The following is a 24,557-nucleotide window of genomic DNA, read 5'->3' as shown; positions in this document are numbered from 1 at the left end:
ACGGAAAGTCATTGAAGTCATGAAATGTAACATCAGGGCCGACATGAGAGTTCGTCTTTTAACTCTCAGCTCCAGCTGTTTTTTTTTTTTTTGCGTCTGTTTTTTTTTTCTTTTCTTTCTTCATGTGCTTTTTCTTTTAGTTTCGTCTCTTTCCCTCCTTTGATTCTCCTCCATCTCATCACTCTGCAGAAGTGCATCCATTTGTCTAATGAGTTCTCTGTACGAGACAGAGGGGTTGATCTTTTAAGCAGGACGAGGGTTTGGAGTGCTGTTTCTTATCTTTGTGTGTGTGTGTGTGTGTGTGTGTGTGTGTGTGTGTGTGTGTGTGTGTGTTTGCAGATCTCTACCGAGGAATCATCCTTCAGTCCTACTCGTCCAGTCCCTCAGAAGCCACTCAAACCTGCTCTGAAGAGATCCTCTGTGGTTGAGCGACCCACCGAGATCCCCAGCAGTAAGACACTCACTTACACACACACACACACACACACACACACACACACACACACACACAGACATGCAGGAGACTTTCCAAACAGTACACAGGTGACGCAATCCAGAAGGGAAAGTATGAGGGATTTAATAGATCCGGAAGGAGTGTCTGTAATGGCCTCTCTGCCTCTACAGTCAAATAACACTAAAAGCACCTCTTAGTCTCTCTCTCTCCCTCTCTTTCCCTCTCCCTCTCTCTCTCTCTCTGTCTCTCTCTCTCCCTCTCTCCCTCTCTTTCCCTCTCCCTCTCTCTCTCCCTCTCTGTCTCTCTCTCTCCCTCTCTCCCTCTCTGTCTCTCCCTCTCTCTCTCTCTCCCTCTCCAAAAAAAATCTTACAATCCATCTCTTCTTTTTTCTCACCATATTTCACATATTTCAGTTTCCCACGTTTAAACTTCCTCTTGTGGCATGATCATATATGAGTAATAATTAATACCATAATATGAATAATAATAATGAGTAATTGTGTATGAATCAATGAATTTACAAAGCAAGTTGCACAATGTTTCCAGTGATTATAATAATTTAGGAATAAGGAAAAAGAGTGGTATTCACATTTGCTAAATATAAGATGAGATATAGTATAAGAATGAACTTAATTCATATATGTTGCTGCTTCATTGTCAGTGTGAGTTTTTCCTCTGGTAAACACTGAGTCTTGTTTTGCTGTGAGTGTAGCAGGAAGTGTTGCTCAGCTCGTTGGCAGAACCGTTGGTTTGTTTTCTCTGGTTTCTTCTTGTTTGTTTGTGTCCACCAGTCTCAGCGCCCAGGCTCTGGTCTCTCAGTATGTGTGTTCTTTTTATTTTATTTATCTGTTTATTCATATCTTTCTCACAGTGCCCAAATAATCTGCCACTCAGTCCAGTAGGACTGAAGTTCACTTTGGTTTTGTCGCAGATGTCCAGTGGTTGCTGGATGTTTTCTTCGGCTCTTATTTGGTTGGTCCAGATTTTGTAGCATTGTCCTGAGGCCACGTACCGTTGTGCCCGGGCCTTACTATAATGAGGCTTTGGTTCTGGATTCTTTTTGTGTTTCCACCGGATTTTACGAACACGAGACATTTCAAATGTCCGCCGTGGAAAAAAGGCAAACGCAGGACCAGCTGCATCTTTTTTTTCCTGCTGTTTGATCAAGCAAAGTAAGCAGTCGTGGACAGATAACAATATATCTCGGGACAGAAAGTTATTATTCTTTTCTTTGGCTCCTATAATTATTTAAACAAGGAAATGAGCATTTATTGCTCTTTGTGTATCTGTGGATTTCTTTTTCCGGTTGTTCTCGTAGCCGCAGGTTGTAGCTATGATAATGCGACAATACGCAAAGTTAGCTGTGCAGGTAGCTGGACATGAACACGCTCACTGCTGGTGTCCCTAAACATCAACCAGCAGCAGGGGTAAAGTTAGCATACATGTAACACTGGCTAATACTGGATAAAAATGTCCTGCTGTTTTCCTGCCAAGTTAAGAGCATGAAGCCCAGCGAGATCTTGTTTTTCTCTAGATTCATCATCAAGGTCCAGGTCTGACAGAATTTTTGCACATGATGCAACTGTTGTTGTAACACTTGTTTAGACGGGACCAGTAAGATTAGGTCTGCAAACAGACGGCACATGATTATCTAACAGATGGAGAGCAGGGATCTTTGATGGTTTCACTGATTATCTCTCTCTCTCTCTCTCTCTCTCTCTCTCTCTCTCTCTCATTCAGGTCCAAACGATAACTCGGGCATTGCTTTAAAGAACCTGTTCTGTGCCAGTCCAGACACAGAGGGCCTGGAGGTGAGAGAGTCATTACCTCGAATATACCCATTACACACACACACACAGACACACACACACACACACACACACACTCACACACACACGGTGGCTCACATCCTGTCGTTCACACATTCTGTACACCCACACAGTCCTATGCTATCTCTCACATACAGTCCTTCACGCTCTACAGTACAGCACCTCCCACACAAACAGACACACACATATACAGAAAACACACAGACACACACACAGACACACAGTATCTCAGTCGCCCTCAATATAAAACCTTTTTCACTTTGTCTCAGTCTTGCATCCTGCAAGGCTTTAAAGAAAACCCAGCTCCTGCACCACCCTGCTAATGGCTTGTTTCATAAAAATAAGGTTTCAATTTATTTTTTCCCCCCCACAGCATTGCAGTGAGGTTTGCTCACGTCAAAGTGGCGTTTTGCAAGGAAGTTTACGTTTTGCAAAGTCACTCTGACGTTGAGGTTGTTGTTTAACACTTGTGTGCTTGTTTCTGATCGTCCGGAAGAAAAACAACAACATGGAGAGCCCCACGTCTCCTGAGCTCAGGAAGCCGTCCAAAAGAGTCAGGATATCTGTCGTGGTAAGAGCCACCGATCGAGGTTACCCAAATGCCCGGAATCCGCCCGGCAACAGGTTCATCAGCAAATCAACTGATTGTCACCACCGTCATCTCCATCCCAGGGCTAATCCCAAATGCCGATGGCCAGGCTCCGCCAAAAGCCCGACTGTGCCATCGTGCCAAAAAGTGTTGAACACCCTCATCCTTGTCCAACCTGTGAGCCCGCCCGCTGACCTCTCACTGCCTCTCAGCCTGGCATCCATTCATCTCAATCAGCCTCCCCTGGTCCCGTGGTCAATAGAGGACACCAACACTGCTTAGCGCCAAAGCCGATGATGCATCAAATGCTTTTTTTTTTTTACTTCTTTTTAACTTATTCCACTGTCCTTTGTGACAGAGCTCTTTAACATTTATGTATTTTATTTAAGTGTTGTTCTTGACAGCTGTTTCATTTGGTTATTATTTTCTTAACTTCCAATGAGCCTCCTGCCGATTAAATTTAGCTTTTCTCAAATCTGCAAATTCCCTGAGGGAGCAGTGTTCATGGGGTGAAATTACGCCCCACTACTGTCGTCTTACAATTAAAATACGATTGAGTAACGGGCAAGTGGTCTACGAGGACGAGGCTGTTCAACCAAGCATGCTGTGCTGTCCATCATCAGCTGTGTCACCCGAGGCGTCCTATCAGTGACTGCCTCCCAGAGCAGGATCCCACCCTGTTCCTGGAGTGACCCAAAGTCCCATCGCACTCCTTGTAATTGATGAAAGAAACGCTGTGCTATACCATGTGTTTAATGTGCAAGGGGGGCGGGAGGGGAGGGGAGGGGGCGGGAAGCACCATACTGGGGCGAGCTCCTCTGTGCATGCAGCGTTAAATACCAGGATAGGAGCATCATCTCTCTTCATTAGCACCAGGCAGGTATTTGAACGACAGCGTTCCAGCAGCAGCTCAGATGAAATGATGATGCATGAGAAGTCCTGGGAGGTATTGGAAAATATCATCACAAACCGGGATGCGGCCTGCTGTCCAATTAACAGCGGCCGCACGCTCTCCAGCAGCGATGCATGTCAATCAATGGAACAAGTGCCTGATTGTGAATTGAGACAAATGATTCCACGATACGAGATCATCCGGCGTTGCATGACGAACGATCACACGTGCATCCGTTTCTGAAAAATCATAACACCATTAAGCTTTACATAATCAAACCAAATACGTCGATACGTTTGGCATCAGTGATTTATTTGTAATCTGAAACCTTTTCACATCGCACAAGTTTTCATATCATCGTGAAATTGTTTCTCACTCACCGCATATGATGTCATTTCATTCACTATAGGAGCCACCACCCAGCTTAAAGAGTTTCTTTGGGGTGAGCATGTTATCCACGTTTCTTCTACACATTTGCTTTTCATTTTTATTTCAATCCAGTGTTACGATGAAAGAGCAGATACAGACTTTCAGTGTCAGAGTTGCTCGCTGTGCTCACAGTGGATCTTCGTCTTGATCATCTCGTACACTTGGTTGTTGAAGTCACAGCTGTTACACACTTTTCTACTGATTCAGTGCTTTAATCATCCAGACGTTAGAGAAACTACATTTTTGATGCAGCCATTTTGTCTGGGATGACATAAAAGTGATGAAGGTGTGTTCAGGGCGTTATTACCATGAATATGGCTGCTGAATTGTTTATGCAGTCTGTGTTTATTCCCCTCCACTGTATACTGTAAACCGTCATACAGAAATTTAGTATTTTAGGTAGTTTTTACCTTAACATAAATTCCTAATGTTTATTTAATTTCAAATCAAAGCAACTTAAAATGTCTAGTTTTTTATTTTCATCCCACTTCAGAGGTTGTAACCATGAGTTGTTCTGACTTGAGTTCACTCAACTCATTAAATAAGTTTCTAAGGAAACATGATCAGCATCCAAGGACTCTTACTTTGTAGTTTTAAGAAAACAGAGAGTATTCAATACGTGTTAAGTCATAAAATTGTTTCTTTTCAAAATGATGCAAACCACAGTTAAAATATGATATAATATTGAATTCAGTCCCTACCCCAGTATACTTATATCACACAGACCACGTGTGTGTTTCTGNAGAGAGTATTCAATACGTGTTAAGTCATAAAATTGTTTCTTTTCAAAATGATGCAAACCACAGTTAAAATATGATATAATATTGAATTCAGTCCCTACCCCAGTATAATTATGATATCACACAGACCGCGTGTGTGTGTTTCTATGATGGCTCAGACTGACTGATCTCAAAACTTAACTGTTTCTGTTATTTCCCTCCAGTCTCTTCTTTTTTCCTCTTTTCTCTGTGCGTTTATAAAATGAACTTTATACGGACTTGGAATAAGCACAAAGCTTTAGCTCAAGTTCAGACATTTTACACCTGCACAGATAACCCATCTCCCTGCAGCAAACTCATGTCCTGTAGTGGAGAGTAGGAATGTTAAGCTAGGTTTATCCCCTGGCACTCGGTTAGCGTAGCCTAGCGTAGCCTAGCCTAGCTGTAGCCTAGCTGTAGCGTTGCTGTGGCGTCCTGTGCAACAGTAATAAATTTCATCGCAAAATAATGATGATGCAGTTGTTTATCAGATTACTAAATAATAATAGTAATAATATGTGTATTTAGTATATTACTCAGCAGATGTTCTTTGTTAGCATGAAGTATCTCAAGTAGCTATATGAGAAGTAGCTTGTATTGTAGCTACTTCCCATAATAACTAGCTTACAGCTTCACTACCTGCAGTTTCCAAGTAGCTTTTCCCAACACCACTCGCATCTTAACATTGACTCTGAATGAAATTGTGATATTTGGGCACAACATCTAAAATCTGCTTAGAATTCAGTCTGAACAGATGTTAACAGGCAGCAAAGTAGGTGCGTTTTCATTTCAATCCAAGAAACTTTATTTGTTCCCAGGAGGCATTTTAAAGGGCACATAGAGTAGACATTAAAACACACACAAAATAAGCAAAAAAAAACAACAACAAAAACACACACACACAAGCAGTGCAAGACATAAGAAAAACAAAAGAAAAACGACAAACGAACCCTAATGGAAATGTTTATTTGTCCCCAACATCACTTGAGTATAATTATAACCCATTGCCTCAGATTCTCAGTCACTGTGTCAGTGTAACTCTATTAGCATTATTAATGATTTAGACTTGAGGCACTTTAAAGGGCTCCATTAGTTTCACATGTCAGTGACAATTATTGAAGTCCGTACACATTTTCAATCATTCACAAGCACGGAGCAGTGTCAGATCATTCTTCATCTGTTGCTTCGGGGCTTGTACAAACTCGTGGTTCAAAGCTAATAAATTACACTGTGAAGTCTAAATCTTGTTGGTAAGTAAGAGAAAATACTGACAACATCAGGTTCTCAAATCACTGTCCCCACCAAATGGATCTCAGACGGTGTTCAACCGTAGCTCCGTGTCCATGTTTGATTTTTCTAATATCCAGCTCTGCAGTTTCCTGGTTCTTTAACACAATCCACAGTACACAATTACACAGCAGAAGTCAGACTTGCCCAGAGAAAAGTACAAAATTAATAACAGAGGTTGCGCACAGGGAGTGTTTTTTTTTTTTTTTTTTTTTTGGTGTAAAATGTGAAGCCTGAGGCGTGTATTTCACACCGTGACACCACAGCGCCCGTGTTGTGAGTTGTGTGGCGGCAAAACACCGAGGCGGGTGTATTGCAACCGGAGGAACTTTAGTTTGAGGTGAATGAGGAAACACATTTCCTCAACTGTAGTAATCATAGAGATTAATGAAAAGAAAATGTACTAGTTTCACGTATTTACAGCAGAAGTGCAGCTCATTACACGGTCCGTCTCTCTGTGAGGCAATGTCTGTGCAACAGCACAGCACGCGTTCACTGGCAGCTAAATTCGCATTGATTGTCCTGACGGGGTGCTACGGTAAAGGTCAGAATTTACAAAAACACCACAGTTTTCATTTTAGTGAAATTTTAAATGAACAAAAAAACCTCTCATTATTCATTCGCCACAGCGTGGTGCATTATTCCTGCGAAATGGCATCTTTCATTAAGCGTATTAGTGAGTAGGTACAGTAGGGATTCAGGGCCGCAGGGGGTTTCTAGGCACCCTTGGTAAAATAAAGCGCTATTCACACAGGACTAGTGTTACATATGGGGGGTGGGGGGGGGGGGGGATTTACAACAAATACAGAAGTGGTTTCAGCTGTTAATCCGGCGCAAAGCCTCCGTGCTCTAATCTGTAAAGTAAACATCGTGCAGCAAATTACCAAACATGTTTCAACACCGAGGTCATCAGACAGTTTCCTTCTGAACCTGGAATCACAGTAATTTCAGGTCTCATATATTCTGCAACTTTTTTTAATTTCTCTTCTGAGTCGGACATCAACTATCGAGGCTGCAGTGAACATTATTAACGCCATCAATTACAGGTTTAGGTGCAGATTTAGGAAGCTCATGGATCACAGAGACCCATTTAGGAGAAGGTGTGAAATGAAATCCCGAGTAAAATCTTGAAAGATGAGTTGTACCTTTCAACAGACTCGATAAAAACTTCTCAGGAATACTACAGCTACTTCTTATTCTAGTCTGTGTTATGTTGTATATCAATTGATTTATTGGTATTTGGTCTGTTGGAGGAAATTTGACTTTATCAGTGTGAATGTACCAACCAAAAACTTTTATATATTTTAAATCAAATCATATCCCCAAGTGCTTCTATATGTTTATGCATTTTAGAACTTATGAAATTGTGCTATAATTCAAGACACTGTGCCATTTGACTGATGAAAGTCACAAGAAAACAATGCACCAGTATCAATCAGGTCATTTTCTGCCATTAATTTGGACACCATAATATAAAAATTAAATTTCATGACAATACGTAATTTTTTTTAGATTGATACAAATGCTGGCAATAACATTCGTAAACGTGTTTATTTTTTATTTGTATTTCTGACCACTTGTGAAACCAAACCTGCACCTCTGGTTGCAGCAGAAACTTTTTAATTCCTGAGATAAAACATGAAAATCCGCGGCTTAAGTGTGAAACTGTTGGATCTTAGCACCAGTTTAGGCGTGACTAACGAACCTCAGCCTTGGCTTAAGGCCATTTTATGTCAGATTTTATGTCCTTTATGTACATCGTTATAGTGTTTAACATGAATTGGTGGACGCCAGTCGAGTTGGCAGTGGCCCACTGCTGGTTGTAATTTAATGAAGTCCAGAGATTTGTTGAGAGCTTCCCAAGAGGAGCATCTCGTACGGTCAGTGCTGACACACATGGTGTATTATTAGCGCAATGAATTTTGGATGTGTTAAGTGGGCCTAGAAGCATGTTAGTCATTATTGCCTTCCAGTGAGCTAATTAGTAATGAACCCCCGTAGCACTTGTTGTGTGTGTGTGTGTGTGTGTGTGTGTGTGTGTGTGTGTGTGTGTGTGTGTGTGTGTATGCGCATTTACAGTACCACAAGCCAGTGGGTCTGTTTCCCCTGTCATCAGGAGTTATAATTAACATTCAGCAGCGTATAAGTGCACGTAGCAGAGAGAGCGCTGCTGATTACAGCATTTTCTCTGAGTCCGTCGAGGCTCCGTGGGCCTGAGCAGAAATATGGACAAATAAATGTATCAATTTTTTCTTTTCTCCCCCAAGACCTCCGAGTTACACCCCCACGGCGGAGGAGAAATCAAGTTATTGCCTCTTCTTCTTCCTCCTGCTCCGCTCTCACCGCTTCACTTTCTTTCCGGATCCAGTTTCATCTCTCGCGCTCGTCGTCCATCTTTACCTCCTTTCTAAAGTCCTCCTGCCGTTTTTGTATCTCTGTTAACTGCCCCCGCCTCCCCACCATCCCTCCATCTAGGCCGTGAAATATTGATGCAGGGTAAATGACATCAGTAGTCTGTTTCAGAAGAATAATGCCGCCCAGCCTCTCGGTCTCTCCTCACTGTTTTTCTCATTATTTTCCCCCCACTCTTGCATCTCCGTAATGCATCCTTTATTTATGATGGCTGGTGGGCTCAGTTTTTTATTTATTTTTTATTTTTTGGCATCTCACTCACAGTGTTTTTTTCTGTTGTTTCTTCAGGTTGTTGGGGAATGTGCGTCTTTATTTCTTGACGTATACACACTTGCGTGGGAACACACACACTTGATGCAAAAGAGAAAAGACAAGTTGCATTTAAGTGTTGGTAGAGTAATAGTATATGTCCTCATTGCTTGACGCCTTAACAAAGTTGTTTAGCTGTTGGCAGCATCAGCATCAGCATCACCCTCCGTGAGCAGTGACAGAAAACAAAGCCCTGAGGCAAAAACACGAAAGTAGTTGTATACATACTCGTATGTTCAGTTGTCCACCTTGAACAACAGTCAAAGAAAAAGATAGAGCAGATCTCAGAGCCAGTTACAGCTCTGATAAAGATTGATGTAAAGGAAAGTACGAATGACTAGAGAGGAATGATTTGATCTCGAGCTGAAAGAAACAGGATTTCAGAACCGGTCTGACGTGTTTATCCAACATTATTATGAAGAATAACTGCAGAATTATCACTGATGCAGGGAGATAATGAGCTAAGTCATTGTGACATCTGGAGCCGAACTGCTGAGTCCAATTACACACATGTCAGTTTTTTTGGGGGGATACAGCTGCACAACATTTAGGGACACTCTGTCATTTATGGCAGAATATTCAGTTTGGAAGAAAGTGCAGTTTCTTTCTTTCTGGCGTTCATGACAGAGCTGGAATACATACGTTAGTGTCGTCAGCATAAAGTTGAAAGTTGATGTTTTGGGGCGTCAGGAGCTAACATTAGCTTGCTAACGTTTGTTGTTGCTGCTGTCCAGACAGTCCAAGAGGATAATGATTTCCTATGTGACGTACCACGGCTGAAGGTCTCAGTGATCATATCAAACTAAAGCTGTTCTCATTGATAAAACAGAAGAGATTACAGTGTAAGATACTCGTTTTTTTTTATAGAGCAAGAAAGATGAATTTTGAAATAGGGGCAGTAATTATTAAACTCATCAGGGTCAAGTGTTAGCTCTTTCAGAATAGGTTAAACGACAGCAAGTTTTTAAGTTGTATTACAAAGACACCGACTCCATTAAAAATGTCCTTCAGGTATCTGATAGGAGGAATATTCAGGGGACAGGATGAAGTTTTCATTTCCTGAATAATTTCAGACAACACGGAGGAGATACACAGGAGAGAGAGAGAGAGAGAGAGAAAGTGAACTTATCAGGAGAAGATGAGTGTGACATACTGACTGTAATTTGTTTTGAGGGTGAACTGATGTGATGCCTGATATCAGATCCTTTCAGGGTCAGGACTCCATCGCAGATTTTTGGAGCGTCATTATTAAAAAGAGCTTTGGGCTTTTGACGGGCGTCACTCAGTCTCACGTTTCCAAGGTGTATCCAGTGATTTTTGAGGGTGTCATTTCCCAAATAATAACCACAGTACCACAGCATTACCATAAAGATTCACTACCCACCATTTCACAGAGTTTTCACTGAAGTTGTTACGACAGGTGCAGCGTCATTGTTGCTCACACAACTGTAGTTAGACCAAAGTCATTAATGATGTCATTTCACAATTGTGTTAAACTCTCTGCAATCCAATCAGATACACAGACAGGACTAATAATAGACTAGTAATAGAATGTGAAAGCAATAAGCAAAGGGAGCATTGGCTGCACATGAGTGATAAGTAATTATTGTTGCAATGTCTCCCTGTTGCACCATGTGGTTCAGGCAGCAGCAAGAAACAACACACATTACTAAAATTAGCACCAGAGACAAACTCGATAACGTCCTTTGTCATTGGAACCGTCACACAGGATAGAGAGCAGGGTGTTAATGACGACGATACTGATGCTAAATTCAGATGTCTGCACGTATTAATACGAGCTGCTTCCAGGGTGCAAGGGGAAGCCGTCGGCTGAGATGAGCTGATGTAATGAGCTCAGAAGTTGTTAAGAGTGAAGATTACAACGACCTTATGTGAAGAACAAGCTTCAAGAATTTATTAACATTACATATAATCTCATGTACGTCCAGTCGTATCCTGCTGGTAACTTTCCCAGGTTCTGAGTGATTTGTCTGTCAGATTTCTGCCGACACCTCAGCACAATGTGGGTGAATGGAAATTTAGTATGTGCTCCTCAAGGCATTGAAAACTTGGTTCTCACCGTGAACCGATATTCATTGTTCCCGATGAATTTGGTGATCCTCGAACTTTCCCTCCAGCGCCGACTTGAAGTTCACATTTCTAGTTTTTATGGAAACGCAGATCTCGGATGGATTACAGTGAAATCTGATACGGACGTTCATAGTCCTCAGAGGATGAAACATAAAATTACTGCTTGTCCAGTACTTTTGTTTAATAAGCAGATGTTAGCTAACACACTAAACTGGGATGGTAACTTTTATACCTGCTAAATATGCTAGCATGCTAGCAACCAGAACATTGATTTTGAGACACATTTCTTTTTTTTTTTGTTTTGAAAATGAATCCTTCACACAGTTACAGAAGGAATTTTTTTTAACAAAACAGTGATAATGTACTTTTTCTTTTCATTGTTGAGAAACTCCAAATAAAACCAAAACTTATTGTAATGCCATATAATAGATAGTAGGTGTAAAAGACAAAGTATTTTTTAATCAGGATGAACTGACCCTTTAGATCAGAAGACAAATATGCTAAAAATTGGAAATGTAAAAAAGGGACTATCCCGGAGAGAAAGCTCCTTTCTATCCAAACTTCCACCATCACCACGCTCTTTTCATTATATACTTTCGCTGACTACATAATCCGACAGTGCGTGTGTATGATGCAGCAGTCTTTGGCGGTAGATTGTGTGCTCCCTGCTGACCCAGTCTTGGACGGTTGCCACTGATTGGGTGAAGTGGTCGCTGCACGGAAGTAAAGATGGATCGCTGCGAGAGGAGGGGAAAGGAAGAGCAGCGGACCTTTCTAATCTTTGTCTGGTCACAGAAACAGCACAGCAGAGCACTACAGCTTCATCGGCCTATTGTCAGCACTCTGCAGTCCTGCTGCCTCTCACATGCCTCTGCACACACACACACACACACACACACACACACACACACACACACACACTTGCACGCTCATCATTCAAATCTCATTTGAATGTGCCCACACAGTGCATCTGATTTCACTGTTGGTCACATGCAGATGCGCAGTTTATACTACACACACACACACACACACACACACACTTCCGCCTCACTCATGTATTGAAAAGCAGAGACTTGCTCTCTTAATCGAGCAGCTAATCTTTCTGAAAGCACCTATTTTGCATGCATAGGCCCACCTCTCTCTCTCTCTCTCTCTCTCTCCTCCACACACACACACACACACACACACACACACACACACAAACACACACCAAAGTGATATGATCTCCCCATCTTTCTTTAGTTTACATTTTACCCCGGAACAACAGTGTGTCTTGGCGACATTCAGAGTGCCCTTATGTTGTGTGACAAGCAGAATGATCAGTGGAACAGCAGTGATAAAGTGCTGTAGGTGTGTGTGTGTGTGTGTGTGTGTGTGTGTGTGTGTGTGTGTGTGTGTGTGTGTGTGTTTGTTTTGTCTCATCAACTCCAGGCACGTCTGGCCTCTGCTTGCATAATCCTACAGTAGGGCACCTCTTTTCTACCCTGCGGCAGCAGTTGCTAGGGTTACCGACAAGTCAGCCACCACAGCGATGGGGATAAATGAGCTCAGGGCTCCCATCAGCCCCTGGGTCACACACACACACACACACACACACGCACACACACACACACACACACACACACACACACTGCCTATCCTTCTCTCTAACACACACACACATGTTCTCTTGCGTTCAATCCTGAGAAAGTAAATACCTGTACTCAAGCACATGACTAAACACTTTGAAATCGTATTTCACAGCCCGTCACACACACACACACACACACACACACACTGAGCTGCGTACACACCCCCTGGTAACGCTCTCAGACACTCAGTCGTACATTTCCAACACCCAGACCTCTCTGGCTGCCTCTCTGTAAAGCACAGGGTTGCTAGTTTGACTCCGGCGTTTCAAGCGGTATCAGCTTGTCAGTTACGAGCCGTGAGCTGCGAGAGCGCCGCAGATCCATCATTATAATGATCATCTGCTCTGACATCTCATACATCACATCCCCCGCACTCATTAAATGTACTGTAGTCGCTCTTTTAGTCGCTCATTCCATTTCTGTCCATCTGTCTCAACACGGCGGCACCGTATAACACTTCTGATGTGATGCATGGGTGATAATGTGTTTTCAGTGTGTCACTTTACCTTCTGTGCACAGATGCAGTGAAGGGGGGCAGAGTTGAACAGTACAAATCAATGTTTATGGAGATAATAACCAGCTGGACCACATTGTATTACCATTTCATCACTGCTTGTGTATTTGTGTTTTACACTTTGGGTTTTTTCATGTCAGTGTTCAGTGTGTGTGTGTGTGTGTGTGTGTGTACTCACTGCTCTCCTGTTCTTCTTCTCCTCTGTGCAGGATGATGGAGATCTGGAGGACGACATGACCATCAGAGAGGTAAGACAGACAGATATAAACACACACATTACAGCCAATGAGAGTAAAGCAGCAAAGGGTTATCAGAGCTACCACAGATGAACTGTGGTGACGTTTGTGCATTTCATATGTTGGTTTACCTGTTAATTAAAAGGTAACTACGCTCATTTCAGAGTCTGTTTAGTTGTCATAGGGAGTATTACTAACCTCATGAAAACTATTCACCTCTAGTTATTGAGGCGACATCACCCAGGTATAGCTACAAGCCTGTGAAGTTCAATCATGAAGGTTTCAATGGAGACGTGATGGTGTGAACGCTGTTTCCCGATCCCAAGAAGGAGAATCTGGTGCTAACACTTGTGTCTGGGACTATTTTCAGCTGCATATTAATGCATATTTGTTGCTTTAGTGAGTATTCACTGTACCAGGGAAGTGTATGTGGCACTAAGTTAAAATAAACTACAGCGTGTGTTGTTATGTACAAAGTGCTTTCCAGTAAGCTGACAGTGTATTCCAGCCTCAGGGTGAACAAACAAAACAAATCTATCTAGAAACAAAACACCGACATAACCTGCCCAAATATAACAAAACCAGATTACAACAACAGCTAACCTCCATAACTAACTAAAACTGTAGAAAAGGTGGACAAAGAAAATGGCCGTCCATCCCTTCTAACTTTCAAATACCACAAAGCTCTAGACGCGGCTGCTCAGGTATAGACAACAGTGAGGCCTGACAGGAGGTAGATGAGTTTTCTCCCCTTGCAGCTCGGCCGCGCCATCTTTGTTCCTTATATTTGACGAAGACATCTGCCAGGAGCCAATCAGCAGCAGCAGTTGTCCACCAATCCCCTCCTCGTCCCGGCACACACGTATTCGCATACACGCACACTTTCACACGTCATGCACTCGCTTTCAGGCTGCAGGGAAAAAAACATCATACACGCAACAGGGTGCATGTTAATGAACGTCACCCACTGCATCAGTCTGGTTCACTGATGTTTGTGATATTTTTTGGGCAGTAAGGAATAAGATAGATCATGTTTAATTCATAGTTAGTTTTGGTGTCTTGATGGGATTTGTTGACGGTAAGAAAAAGAGCCTTACCTTCAAAAACCTGTTTTTTGTCCAACTCGAACCTCAGCGTGCGCTCGGTGACATCACGCTTCTGTTTTTCAGATTCCTCAATATCCCCAGACGGATAGATTACCCTGGAGTCTTATATTTTTGGATATGACATCATTCATAATTCATCCATCAACAGCACCTCTCATTTCCTCTCTGTCAGCCGCACATTCCTCACACTTTGCACCTCCATCGCCTCTTCTTTTTTTTTTTTTGTTCTTTCTTCAGACTCACTCACCGTTCTCCTCTCATACATCTGCCGTGTCATCGTTCCTCGCTGCTTCTCCCTTTATCGTTCGCCATTCACTCTTCACCGCCGTCCATCGTTGTGGGTCTCGTATGATTTATAGAGTCGTTCAGTGCGGTGTCCGGTCCATTGATTGTCTATCAGAGGGAGGTGATTTGTCAGGAGGTTGTATGGGATTATTCAGTGGCTTTGACTTCTGATTAGTGACTGACACCAGACATAAAGACATCATCTGTTAACAGCCTCTATTACACACTCTGTCTGTCACTCCAAGGTTTGTAGTCAATCAAAAAATAAATGTTTGGCCCAAACAAAGCCAGGCTGTAGCACTGGGAGTCAACATCAAGTCAGTGTCATCTACTTCTGTTACGGTTGGATATGATGCAGTTTATTTGATTACCTCTGTATTAATTGATCAAGAAAGTCCTTTAATTTTTTGTCTTTAGTGATGTTTAACTCTCGTCGCTCATTTCTTTCCTCTGTGTGTTTTGCAGATTGCAGAATGGGAGGAGAAGCAGCTTGATGAGCAGGTCAACTTCAACAACTGCAAGATCGACCCCGCCCCGTTCCAGCTGGTGGAACGCACGTCGCTGCACAAGGTCTGATTGCAAATACAGCTGCTGTTCAACCTCAGTGTGTGTGTCTCTAATGTGCATCCTTTGCTACTAGCTGTGTGTCTTTAGTGTTGTGTTTCAGGTTATTCACACTGATAAAACAGTGATACCTCTGAATCCGATTGAGTATGATCACACTGCTTCAATTATGGGAACATGTGCATCAGCAGTTATTCATTGATTTAGTCAAGTTCATTGGTGAAGCACCCCACAAGGCCAAACAACGAGGCAATACAAAGTGCCTTACATAAGGAAAAAAAAAAGAAGCATATGACTATAAAAAGACACATGAATGGGATTTAAAATAGAAACAGGAGATAAAATAAAGCAAAACTGAATAATACTGAGAAAACAAAACAAACAGAAAAGTTTGAAGCCTTTATTCAAAAGAACTTTGTACACATATGTGGTGCATAACAACTGAATGTACTAGAGCCTCTCAAAGGTCTCGACAGAACATAATGTATCTGTAGGCAAGGTGAATTTATTTATATAGCACATTATTATCGTGCACAGAGGTCATTCAATGTGCTTAACGGAAATAAAAGAAGCACAATAGAAGATAGAATAAAAAATAGAAGTAAAAAACACAATAAGAAAACAGTATAAAAACAGATTATAAAATTGGCAACATCTCATAAAAGAATGATGTGTGACAGACTTTACCACTAGAAAACATGGTGTCTTTTGACCTTTAAAGCAGTCTGGCAGTCAAAAAATTAGATGTCCAAATACATTTTAAAAAGATCTAAAAGAGGTTGTCCATTTGTTTGACCATGTTTATAAAGTACTTGTTTTTAAAGGGTTAATTGGTTTAAGCAGGTAAACTTGTTTATTCTTTTTTTGTTTTGTACATCAACAAGCTGTTTCAGCCCTGTATAAAAACACCATACTGTAAACGTATAAGTCATTTGTAGATATTGCCATGTAAACGTGTGTCAGCCGCATCATTATAGTAAAATAATTTGTTGCTTTCCATCATCCGAGATAATGAGAATATGAGGACAGTGAGCAGAAGAGGCCCAAGAACAGAGCCCTGGGGAACCCTGCGTCGGTTTTGTTCGCTCAGATGTGCAATAACAAATTGATTCAAAGTAGTCCCCCATCCTGCAACAAGGATTCATGTGACTATAATTTTACACTAAAAGTCAACAATTGAGTTATTTGAAGTTATGTTATGTTTTTTTACAGGTCTGAAACAGCAAAGAATAAACAAGTTTACTTGCTTAAAACCAATTAACCTCTCAAAAACTAGGCCTTTATAAACATGGTGAGCCCAAATTAAAACAAATGGACAACCTCTTGACTGCCAGCCTACTTTAAAGGTAAGAAGACACCATGATTTTCAGTGGTAAACTCTGTCATACATTGTTCTTTTTGAAAATTAGTGTAATCCCTTGATATATACAGTTCATATTCATAACTTGTCTTAATGCTATAACAGTCCAGACATTCATCAGTGCTGGCACCCTGTGGGTGGAAGAGTGGGTGGTAGAAGGTAAACAAAACATACCAAGGCTGGGAAATTTACTAATAACATCTTCAGCATTTTTATGTCAGAAATTCTTTATTACTTTAAAAAACATCAAGTTTAGTGTATCAATGTGAGGCCAGCTTCATTCCCAATACGAACAAAAGCACCTGGAAGGAAGGAAACTTTCACCACTTCCAATACACCAAGCACACGACGCGCTCTCACTTAAAACACTGATTCTGAGCCCGATGATTGCGTCCCAGATGTTCTTCTTGTTAGAGACTTTATATAAATACTGTATGTTTTATCAAACACTGCTGGGTTTCTCTTAACCTCAGTGATGATTCTCGTGTTGATGAGACGCGTTATTGTTATTGAACGGTCCTCACAACGATAGTTTCCAAACCAGAATTAACCGCAGAACAACAAGTTCACACACTCTGGCCGAGTTTCTCCCTCTGTGTGAACGAACAGCATCATGAAAGGAGCTTTAGCTCGTCAGAGCTTGTCCAGCTTTAGTTTTCTTACTGCAGCACAGTCACACACCCAAACACCCACACAGTGTTTTAACACTCGCTTCCCACCAATCATACACACACACATACACACACACACACACACACACACACACTGTGACGTTCTGGTTTGCCGGCGGCTGTGGCACTGCCTAATGTCCTCCATTCATAATGTTACCTGCTGTACGCCATACGCCCCCCCACCCCCTCTTGTCCTCTGGGCTCTGTGTGAACACTCTTTAAACATTTAAGAGAGGGATCCTGCACCAATCCATCTCGCTCCCCTCCCTCCGCTGCACATTGCCAAAAGCCAATACCACGCACAATCTCCCTCAGCATATTAAACACCGCCCTCCACCAACGCTGTATACAGCCGTGTGTGTGTGTGTGTGTATGTGTGTGTGTGTGTGTGTGTGTGTGTCTTTCTCTCTCACTCGGCCTCTCCGAATCTGGCCGCCATTTATCCCATGCTCCTTACTCTTGTTGTTCTTGTGCGTCTGCGGACCCTTATATAACAAACAAAATCTATTTTCTTGGAATATTTAAATTAAAATATGTTTCTTTGGGTTTTGGCCCGAGGCTGCTGCCAGTTCATTTGAGGTGGTGGATAACGGACGTCAGAGCAGAGCGCTGTTCCATCATTTTCTTCAAATGACAAGTATCATATAAAAAAATATAATTATCAGTAGAGGGTTGGTTTACTTACATTACAAAATAAATGTACAGCTAGGTGATGAATTAAAGTAAAATGTCATGTTCGTCACCTATTCTCCAATGACATCTGGTCATGAAGGGAGTGTGGAGCTGATGTGCTCAGACATCTGTGTCTGAGATTTCTGCCTTGAGTCACATACAATGGAGGGGAATGAAATATTATTTCTGGCACCAAAAACAATGAAAGACTATATTAAAAAAACCTTTCTTTCCAGAAACAAAGTGCCAGACACACAGAGAAACACAGACATCACTTCATACGAAGGTAGTTCAAATAAAGGGGTGTTAAAAGATAAAATAAGATAAGATAAGAGTAAAGTGAATTCACAAACATCACTTCACATGAAGATAGTTCAAATATAAGGTGTTAAAAAGTAAGATAAGAGAAGATATACTTCATTGTCCCCAAAGGGAGATTTGTGTTACATGACACTGACTGAACAGTAAGTAATGACAAAATAGAATAGAGATATAAAGATTTCTCCGTAGAGATGTGTAAATATTGCCCGTCGTGTTAAATAACATGTAAAACATAAATAATTATAAAAAAGAGCTATGAAGTAATGAAACCATAAAACCATTAAATCAAATTTACAGTGCATAAAAAATACAGATATAACATGTTAAACTGTGCGAATATTTCCCAAAATTTTGACTTATTCCTTTATTCGTCACTATGAGCACCATAAAAAAAATAAAATCTATTCACCCCCACTGTGTTGGGTCAGTGCCTGACATATGTCAAAGCCTGGGCCAGACATGTAAATGTGTTTTTGGTCATTTGGGTGACTCGACCCCGCGGGATCCTGTTTCAGTGTGTAATGGTGGAGGCACTGTGCTGTATATAGTTCCTGGTGGTGGCAGTGCTTCTCCAATTTAAGACCACATTTCCCATAATCCCCATTCCATAATGTGTAAAATATTTTCACTTTCTGATTAAAGAGGACAAACACCAATTGACAAGTCGTTGCCAAAGCACTATTGATGACACCTTTAATCAGTGAATAGCAGCTGAAATAGATGTGAATGGGTTGAAGTGGAGGTGAGCTGACACCGTCCCCAGAGAGGCTACAATATCCCCCTGTGGGGGGGGGGGGCAGATTACATTACACCTGGCCTTTGCCTAAAAACACTTAACAATCTTTTCCTTGGCCCAGCGTCTGTTTGCTTGGCACAATGGGATCAATTTTAAATGTCCCAAATGTCTACTCTGGCCAAGCAGAGTCCCATTAAACGCTAAAAGGGTCCAGAACAAAAAGTCCAGTTGGCATCAGTCCTGCGACCTTTCTAACCCCCCCCGGCTGAAGTTTTCAACTCTCCACTCCCTGGTTTTGGTTTGAGCTGCACACAGCCCACACTCCTCCACGGTTACTCTAGTGGTGAAGACGAGATTAAATGAAACTTTAATGACTCCTGTGGGGAAACTGAGTAATCGCATCAGCAAATGCAGCGCTAATAGGACAGAGAGGTATAAATAGAGCAAAACGGGGTCAGAGGATCATAGAAAACCGACATTTCTCACCATGTGAACGTTAAAGTAGAAATGTAAGAATGAAGACATGAATGACACCAACAACAACATAATGACGACCTCAGTATTCACAGAACGTCTGAGCATTGCTGTTTTTGTTGTTGCACAGAAATGAATCATATTGTTTCATTTTAGAGACAAATACGTGTGCAGCCTGCAGCTGGAGTCTGTACATCAATACGAAACCTTTAACATCCCCTTTAGACTTTGTTAAAATTCTTTTCCTTCTTATGAATATGCAAAAATTGTTAATTTAGAAGGTTTAACTCCAGGAATCAAAAAGGCTCCTACTTCATTTAAAAGTTGATTCTCAGTCGTATCTTTTTTGCGTTCACTTCACTTTTTCCTGTTTTATTAATCCTCTGTTTCTATATCTCACCTTGATTATTTGGCCTCCAACACACTATTAGAGTCGATCTAACTCATGAGCTTTAGCTGCGTCCCAATTCAGGGGCCGCATCCTCGGAGGTGTGGCCTTTGTAGACGTCGTAGATCCGCAAAGGCTGAACCGAAATGAGGCAGTCTGGCACAAAGTGCTGCTCCTGTCGCCCAGCAACCTTGACAACTGAGACATAATACTTACATTTAAAAGTGTAATCCTCAGGCTCTCTGTTGACGTTGTTTGCTGCCCTTTTGTTGTCATTGTCGACGCACAATTAATCATGGGATAGTTTGGGTGACGGAGGATGCGACCCTGAATTGGGACACAGCTTATTTTAGCTACTCGACAGGTGTGGGTTGTTATCTAATGCACCGGTCTCTGATTGGCTGTTAAAACCATGTTGTTGTCTTTGTGAACTCATTTCTTGCCCCGATAAAGATGGCGGCTCTCTGCCACAATCTACTTCAGTCTTTTCCCTTCATCCTGTTCTGCTCAGATCACTGCTACTGTTCCAGCTGAAACACTCTGAATGTCCCTGTGTCACATTTCCCGAAGTGATCGTTTCCCATTTAGCTGAATATTTGACGAGCTGAATGAATCCAGTGTGAATGAACTTGTCATTGTTGGATAATTGAAGTCAGCGGTGCATTTCCCAAATGGAGCCTCATTTCCTTTTTAAAGCAGGAACCCGCCGCTTTATTGTCGCTTGGTTCGTACTGGGGTTTTTTTTTTGTTTTTTTTTAATTGTTTCCAACCACCTCTGCTGTTCTCCCACAGACCCACACCATCTTCTCCCTGCTGGGCCTCGACCACGCCTACGTCACCAGCATTGGACGTCTCATCGGGGTGGTTTCCCTCAAAGAAGTAAGATTCTTTAGTAGTCTTGAATCCACATCCGTTTTTTTTTTTTGTGTGTGTGTGTGAATTTTTTGATCCCAGCTTCATGTAAAAAGTCGTGACTGTCATCATTTACACAGGCAGCATATTCACCGCTTTTGTTACTGTAAAATCACTGTCAGTATCATCAGTGAGTGCTGTCACCGCGCTGCACACACACACACACACACACACACACAAAGGCATTTCAATCAACATCGATTCCTCCTCCCTCTGCCTTTTATGTACTGTGACAGACAAAAGGCTGCTTAATATTGCTGTCTCTTTCTGTTGTCTCTCTTGTCTGTTCTCCTCTCCCTCTCCCTCTCCCTCTCCCTCTCCCTCTCCCTCTCCCTCTCCCTCTCCCTCTCCCTCTCCCTCTCCCTCTCCCTCTCCCTCTCCCTCTCCCTCTCCCTCTCCCTCTCCCTCTCCCTCTCCCTCTCCCTCTCCCTCTCCCTCTCCCTCTCCCTCTCCCTCTCCCTCTCCCTCTCCCTCTCCCTCTCCCTCTCCCTCTCCCTCTCCCTCTCCCTCTCCCTCTCCCTCTCCCTCTCCCTCTCCCTCTCCCTCTCCCTCTCCCTCTCCCTCTCCCTCTCCTTCCTCACAAACAACTGAAACCCCCCCCCCCTCCCTCTTTGTGTATCGGCCAGGAAGTGGCGAGAGGATTGTTGCTAAGTGCAGTGCTGTTCGCCTGTCCCTGACATTTAGTCTGTTTTTGTTCTACGTTCTACCAGCAGACACAACCCCCCCCCCCCCAGCCTGCAGACATGCTGTTATATCACATCACAGCCTCTCTGGTCCATATAGAGGAGAGGGATCATCGGGAGGTTTATTTCCTCCCTGCAGCACATTTTTTCTTTTCAGTGCTGCCGCAGGATCTGTAGAAATCTTTCACCTCATCAGCCAAATGACAAACTTGGCAAAACAGAAAAATTCAATAATGCTGTCTCACACAAAGAGAAACGAGTGATGGGATGAAAGAGGCTATAAAGAATCGCAAATCACTTTCACACCATTTCAGGAATAATACACATTCAAATGTAAAGATAATTATTTTAGAAGCCAAAATAAACCCAACTCATTCTAATCATTAAATATACGTAATTTTAGTGCGACGCCGCACCATGTGGGCGCAGATGCCCCCGAGCGGCGAGTTCGACTCCTGGCTGACTGGACTCTTTGCTGCGTGTCCTTCCCCTGCGACGGCGGCCCTGAGATCTCAACGCACCGCAACTTAAGAAAACGCATGCAAATAGACGAACACAAAGATGCTGCAAATTCAGAAAACATCTTCATCCATTCGAAAAACACACGCGCTGCAAAAAGAATCACAACACATGCAAATAAACAGAAGCGCAGTCCTTCTTTTTGAAATAGTCATAGCTGAATCTAAAATTCAAATAGCTAGTTAGTAAGCTTCTGTACCTTCTCATGATTCATCTGAGGAGTCTGGGCTGACAAGGACCACATGGTGCTGGTATATTAGAAGTTCCAATATAGGTGGTGCTTTCAAACAAAAGACAAGCAGGAATCAAACTCAACTTCCTGTGCTCACTTTACCAAAAATAAAGTTGGTTCAGTCTCAGCCACTTTGATTTCCTCTGATGAAGTGTCAGCGTTGATGACCTGCAGTATGTTCTGTGGCGGAGGCGGGTCTGACCCTGTGTGTGGTCAGTTTTTATCCACTTACATTTGTGCTGTGAGTAGGCGGCACAGAGATTAATAAATGTGCAGTCGTTTCCGCCTCTCTCTCTCTCTCTCTCTCTCTCTCTCTCCTCCGTGAAGTGTTTTCAGCAAACGTCAGAGTCACTGTGACCTCACTCTCCGGTGCACGCCGCCCTCTGACCATTAGACCACCCCCCACCCCCCCATTACATTTTTCCAGCTCAGAAATTGGCTTGTGTGCCTGTGAATGAGACGGTAAACCGCTGACATGATCTTAGACTGTGGAGCAGTGTCGGGGTTAGCACTTCCATTTCCACCGGGGCCGTTCACGCAGAGGATGAGAGCCACTGTGGATAAACCCTCGTACAGAACAGTGTATTTTATATATAAAACTGATTTAAATGCACCACAGTGGAGCCACAGCTCTGGAGAGTGAAATATATGATTCTAATACTGTATTAAGAGCTTAAGTAATTGGACTCTTTTCCATTGCAGTTTTATCTTGTTTGATGAATTTAGGTGTCAGTATCTTGAATTTAATCTTTTGTGAATCAGATGTTCTGGTGTTGTCTCGTGTCTCCTCCATATGTTAAAAATTCTTGAATCCTAGTCCGAGTGGAAGCTTTAAAAAAAAAAAAAGATGGTGTGGTGAGGAGCTGAAGGCAATGGAGATATTTCACCACTTTTCAGTTTTATTATACAGAATTTTTTGCCATCAGAAATGATTCTATAATTGCAGAACACTTTTACAGATTGAGGCTATATTATCTGAATTTTAAATGTATCTTTGATCTTAATTGGCTCCATTTTTGGGGGTTGTATGGAAAACTATGATGTTTTTATTTCATATCTATCTATGAACTGTGTTGGGTATATTTCAAAGGCTGTTACAAAACCTTTTCTAGTGGTGGGAGATAAAATTGGCACTTACCCACTGGTGTTCTGCAAAACCTGATAATTAGCTCGAGTAATCTATAGATTTTCCATGTGATTATAGCATCATAACATCACTTTTTCTGATGGCAAACGTTTCTTTATAACAATGAGGAAATCTTAGTGAAATCTGGTGCAGTGATTGGCTTTCATCTTCAACAACCCAGTGGAAAGTTTTTGGTGAAATACTGAAGCAGATATGACGCCACTTTTGTCGTCTGCTCATGTCTGCGAGGGTCCATGCGCGTTACCACATCTGTGTGTGACCATTTCTGGGCTGTAAGTCGTGATTCATTAAGCTGTGAAAAGGGAACATGGCTTCATTACCTGTATGAGTTCCTGGACTTTTCTAACTGGCTTGTCTTTCCTCCTCCAGCTTCGTAAGGCCATCGAGGGCTCAGTGACGGTGAAAGGTGTGAAGGTGCGTCCTCCTCTGGCCAGCTTCCGCGACAGCGGCACCAGCAGCAGTGAGAACGAGGCCACCGAGCTCCACAAGCTGTGGGACCGCCACAAGTCCATGTCGCTGCCCCGTGAACACACCCCCTCCGAGTCCGACGAGAAATCCCAGTGAGGGAAAGTAGAGGAAGAGGAGGAGGAGGAGGATGAAGAGCAGGTGGAGGAAGAGGAGGAGGAGTGAGGCATTGAGGTCTTTAACCCCCCCAAAGCCACAAACATGCAAAAAATCCTCAGGGCTTAGGATCAATATTTAATTCTGGAAAGAGTTCTCCTGTTATGCCAGCCTCCTCTCAACTCCTCATCTACTCCTCTCTCCCCCTCCACCATCACTCTGCTTCACGGACCCCCCCCCCCCACTTTTCTCCTGGAGCCTTGCACTGACCAAGCCAGACACTCCACAGGAGGGTGGAACACAACTCAACCTGTGCCCTGCTCTCCGTTTTCCCTCGGGAACCCACAGCAGAGCGAATGTGGATTAGGGAGGAGGGAAAAAAAAAAAGACGCATGTTGGTGGAAACCAACAGAGAGACTGGGACTGGGCTGAAATCTTTAAAAAAAGGGATGTTTTTTTAGCTCATGTATCTTTAGAGTTGAGATCAGAGTTTGA

The 24,557-nt window shown here is 42.5% G+C and overlaps 1 protein-coding gene across 1 annotated transcript in view; it reads left to right on the top strand.

Annotated features, from left to right (window-relative positions):
• LOC111238215 (chloride channel protein 2-like) overlaps positions 1 to 24,250 on the top strand; it is a 143,404-nt gene extending 119,154 nt beyond the window's left edge. Inside the window, exons 18-24 of the mRNA XM_022767625.1 lie at positions 340 to 451; positions 2,195 to 2,265; positions 2,780 to 2,854; positions 13,405 to 13,443; positions 15,288 to 15,392; positions 20,801 to 20,887; positions 23,871 to 24,250. Coding sequence (XP_022623346.1) covers positions 340 to 451; positions 2,195 to 2,265; positions 2,780 to 2,854; positions 13,405 to 13,443; positions 15,288 to 15,392; positions 20,801 to 20,887; positions 23,871 to 24,065 — 684 coding nt within the window. The 3' untranslated portion in view covers positions 24,066 to 24,250. The remainder of the gene's footprint in view (positions 1 to 339; positions 452 to 2,194; positions 2,266 to 2,779; positions 2,855 to 13,404; positions 13,444 to 15,287; positions 15,393 to 20,800; positions 20,888 to 23,870) is intronic.
• The last annotated feature ends 307 nt before the right edge of the window (positions 24,251 to 24,557 follow it).

Source organism: Seriola dumerili, unplaced genomic scaffold (genome assembly GCF_002260705.1).
Source record: "Seriola dumerili isolate Sdu_G_001 unplaced genomic scaffold, Sdu_1.0 BDQW01001240.1, whole genome shotgun sequence".
NCBI classification, from domain to species: domain Eukaryota; kingdom Metazoa; phylum Chordata; class Actinopteri; order Carangiformes; family Carangidae; genus Seriola; species Seriola dumerili.
This window is presented reverse-complemented; position numbering and strand designations above follow the sequence as displayed.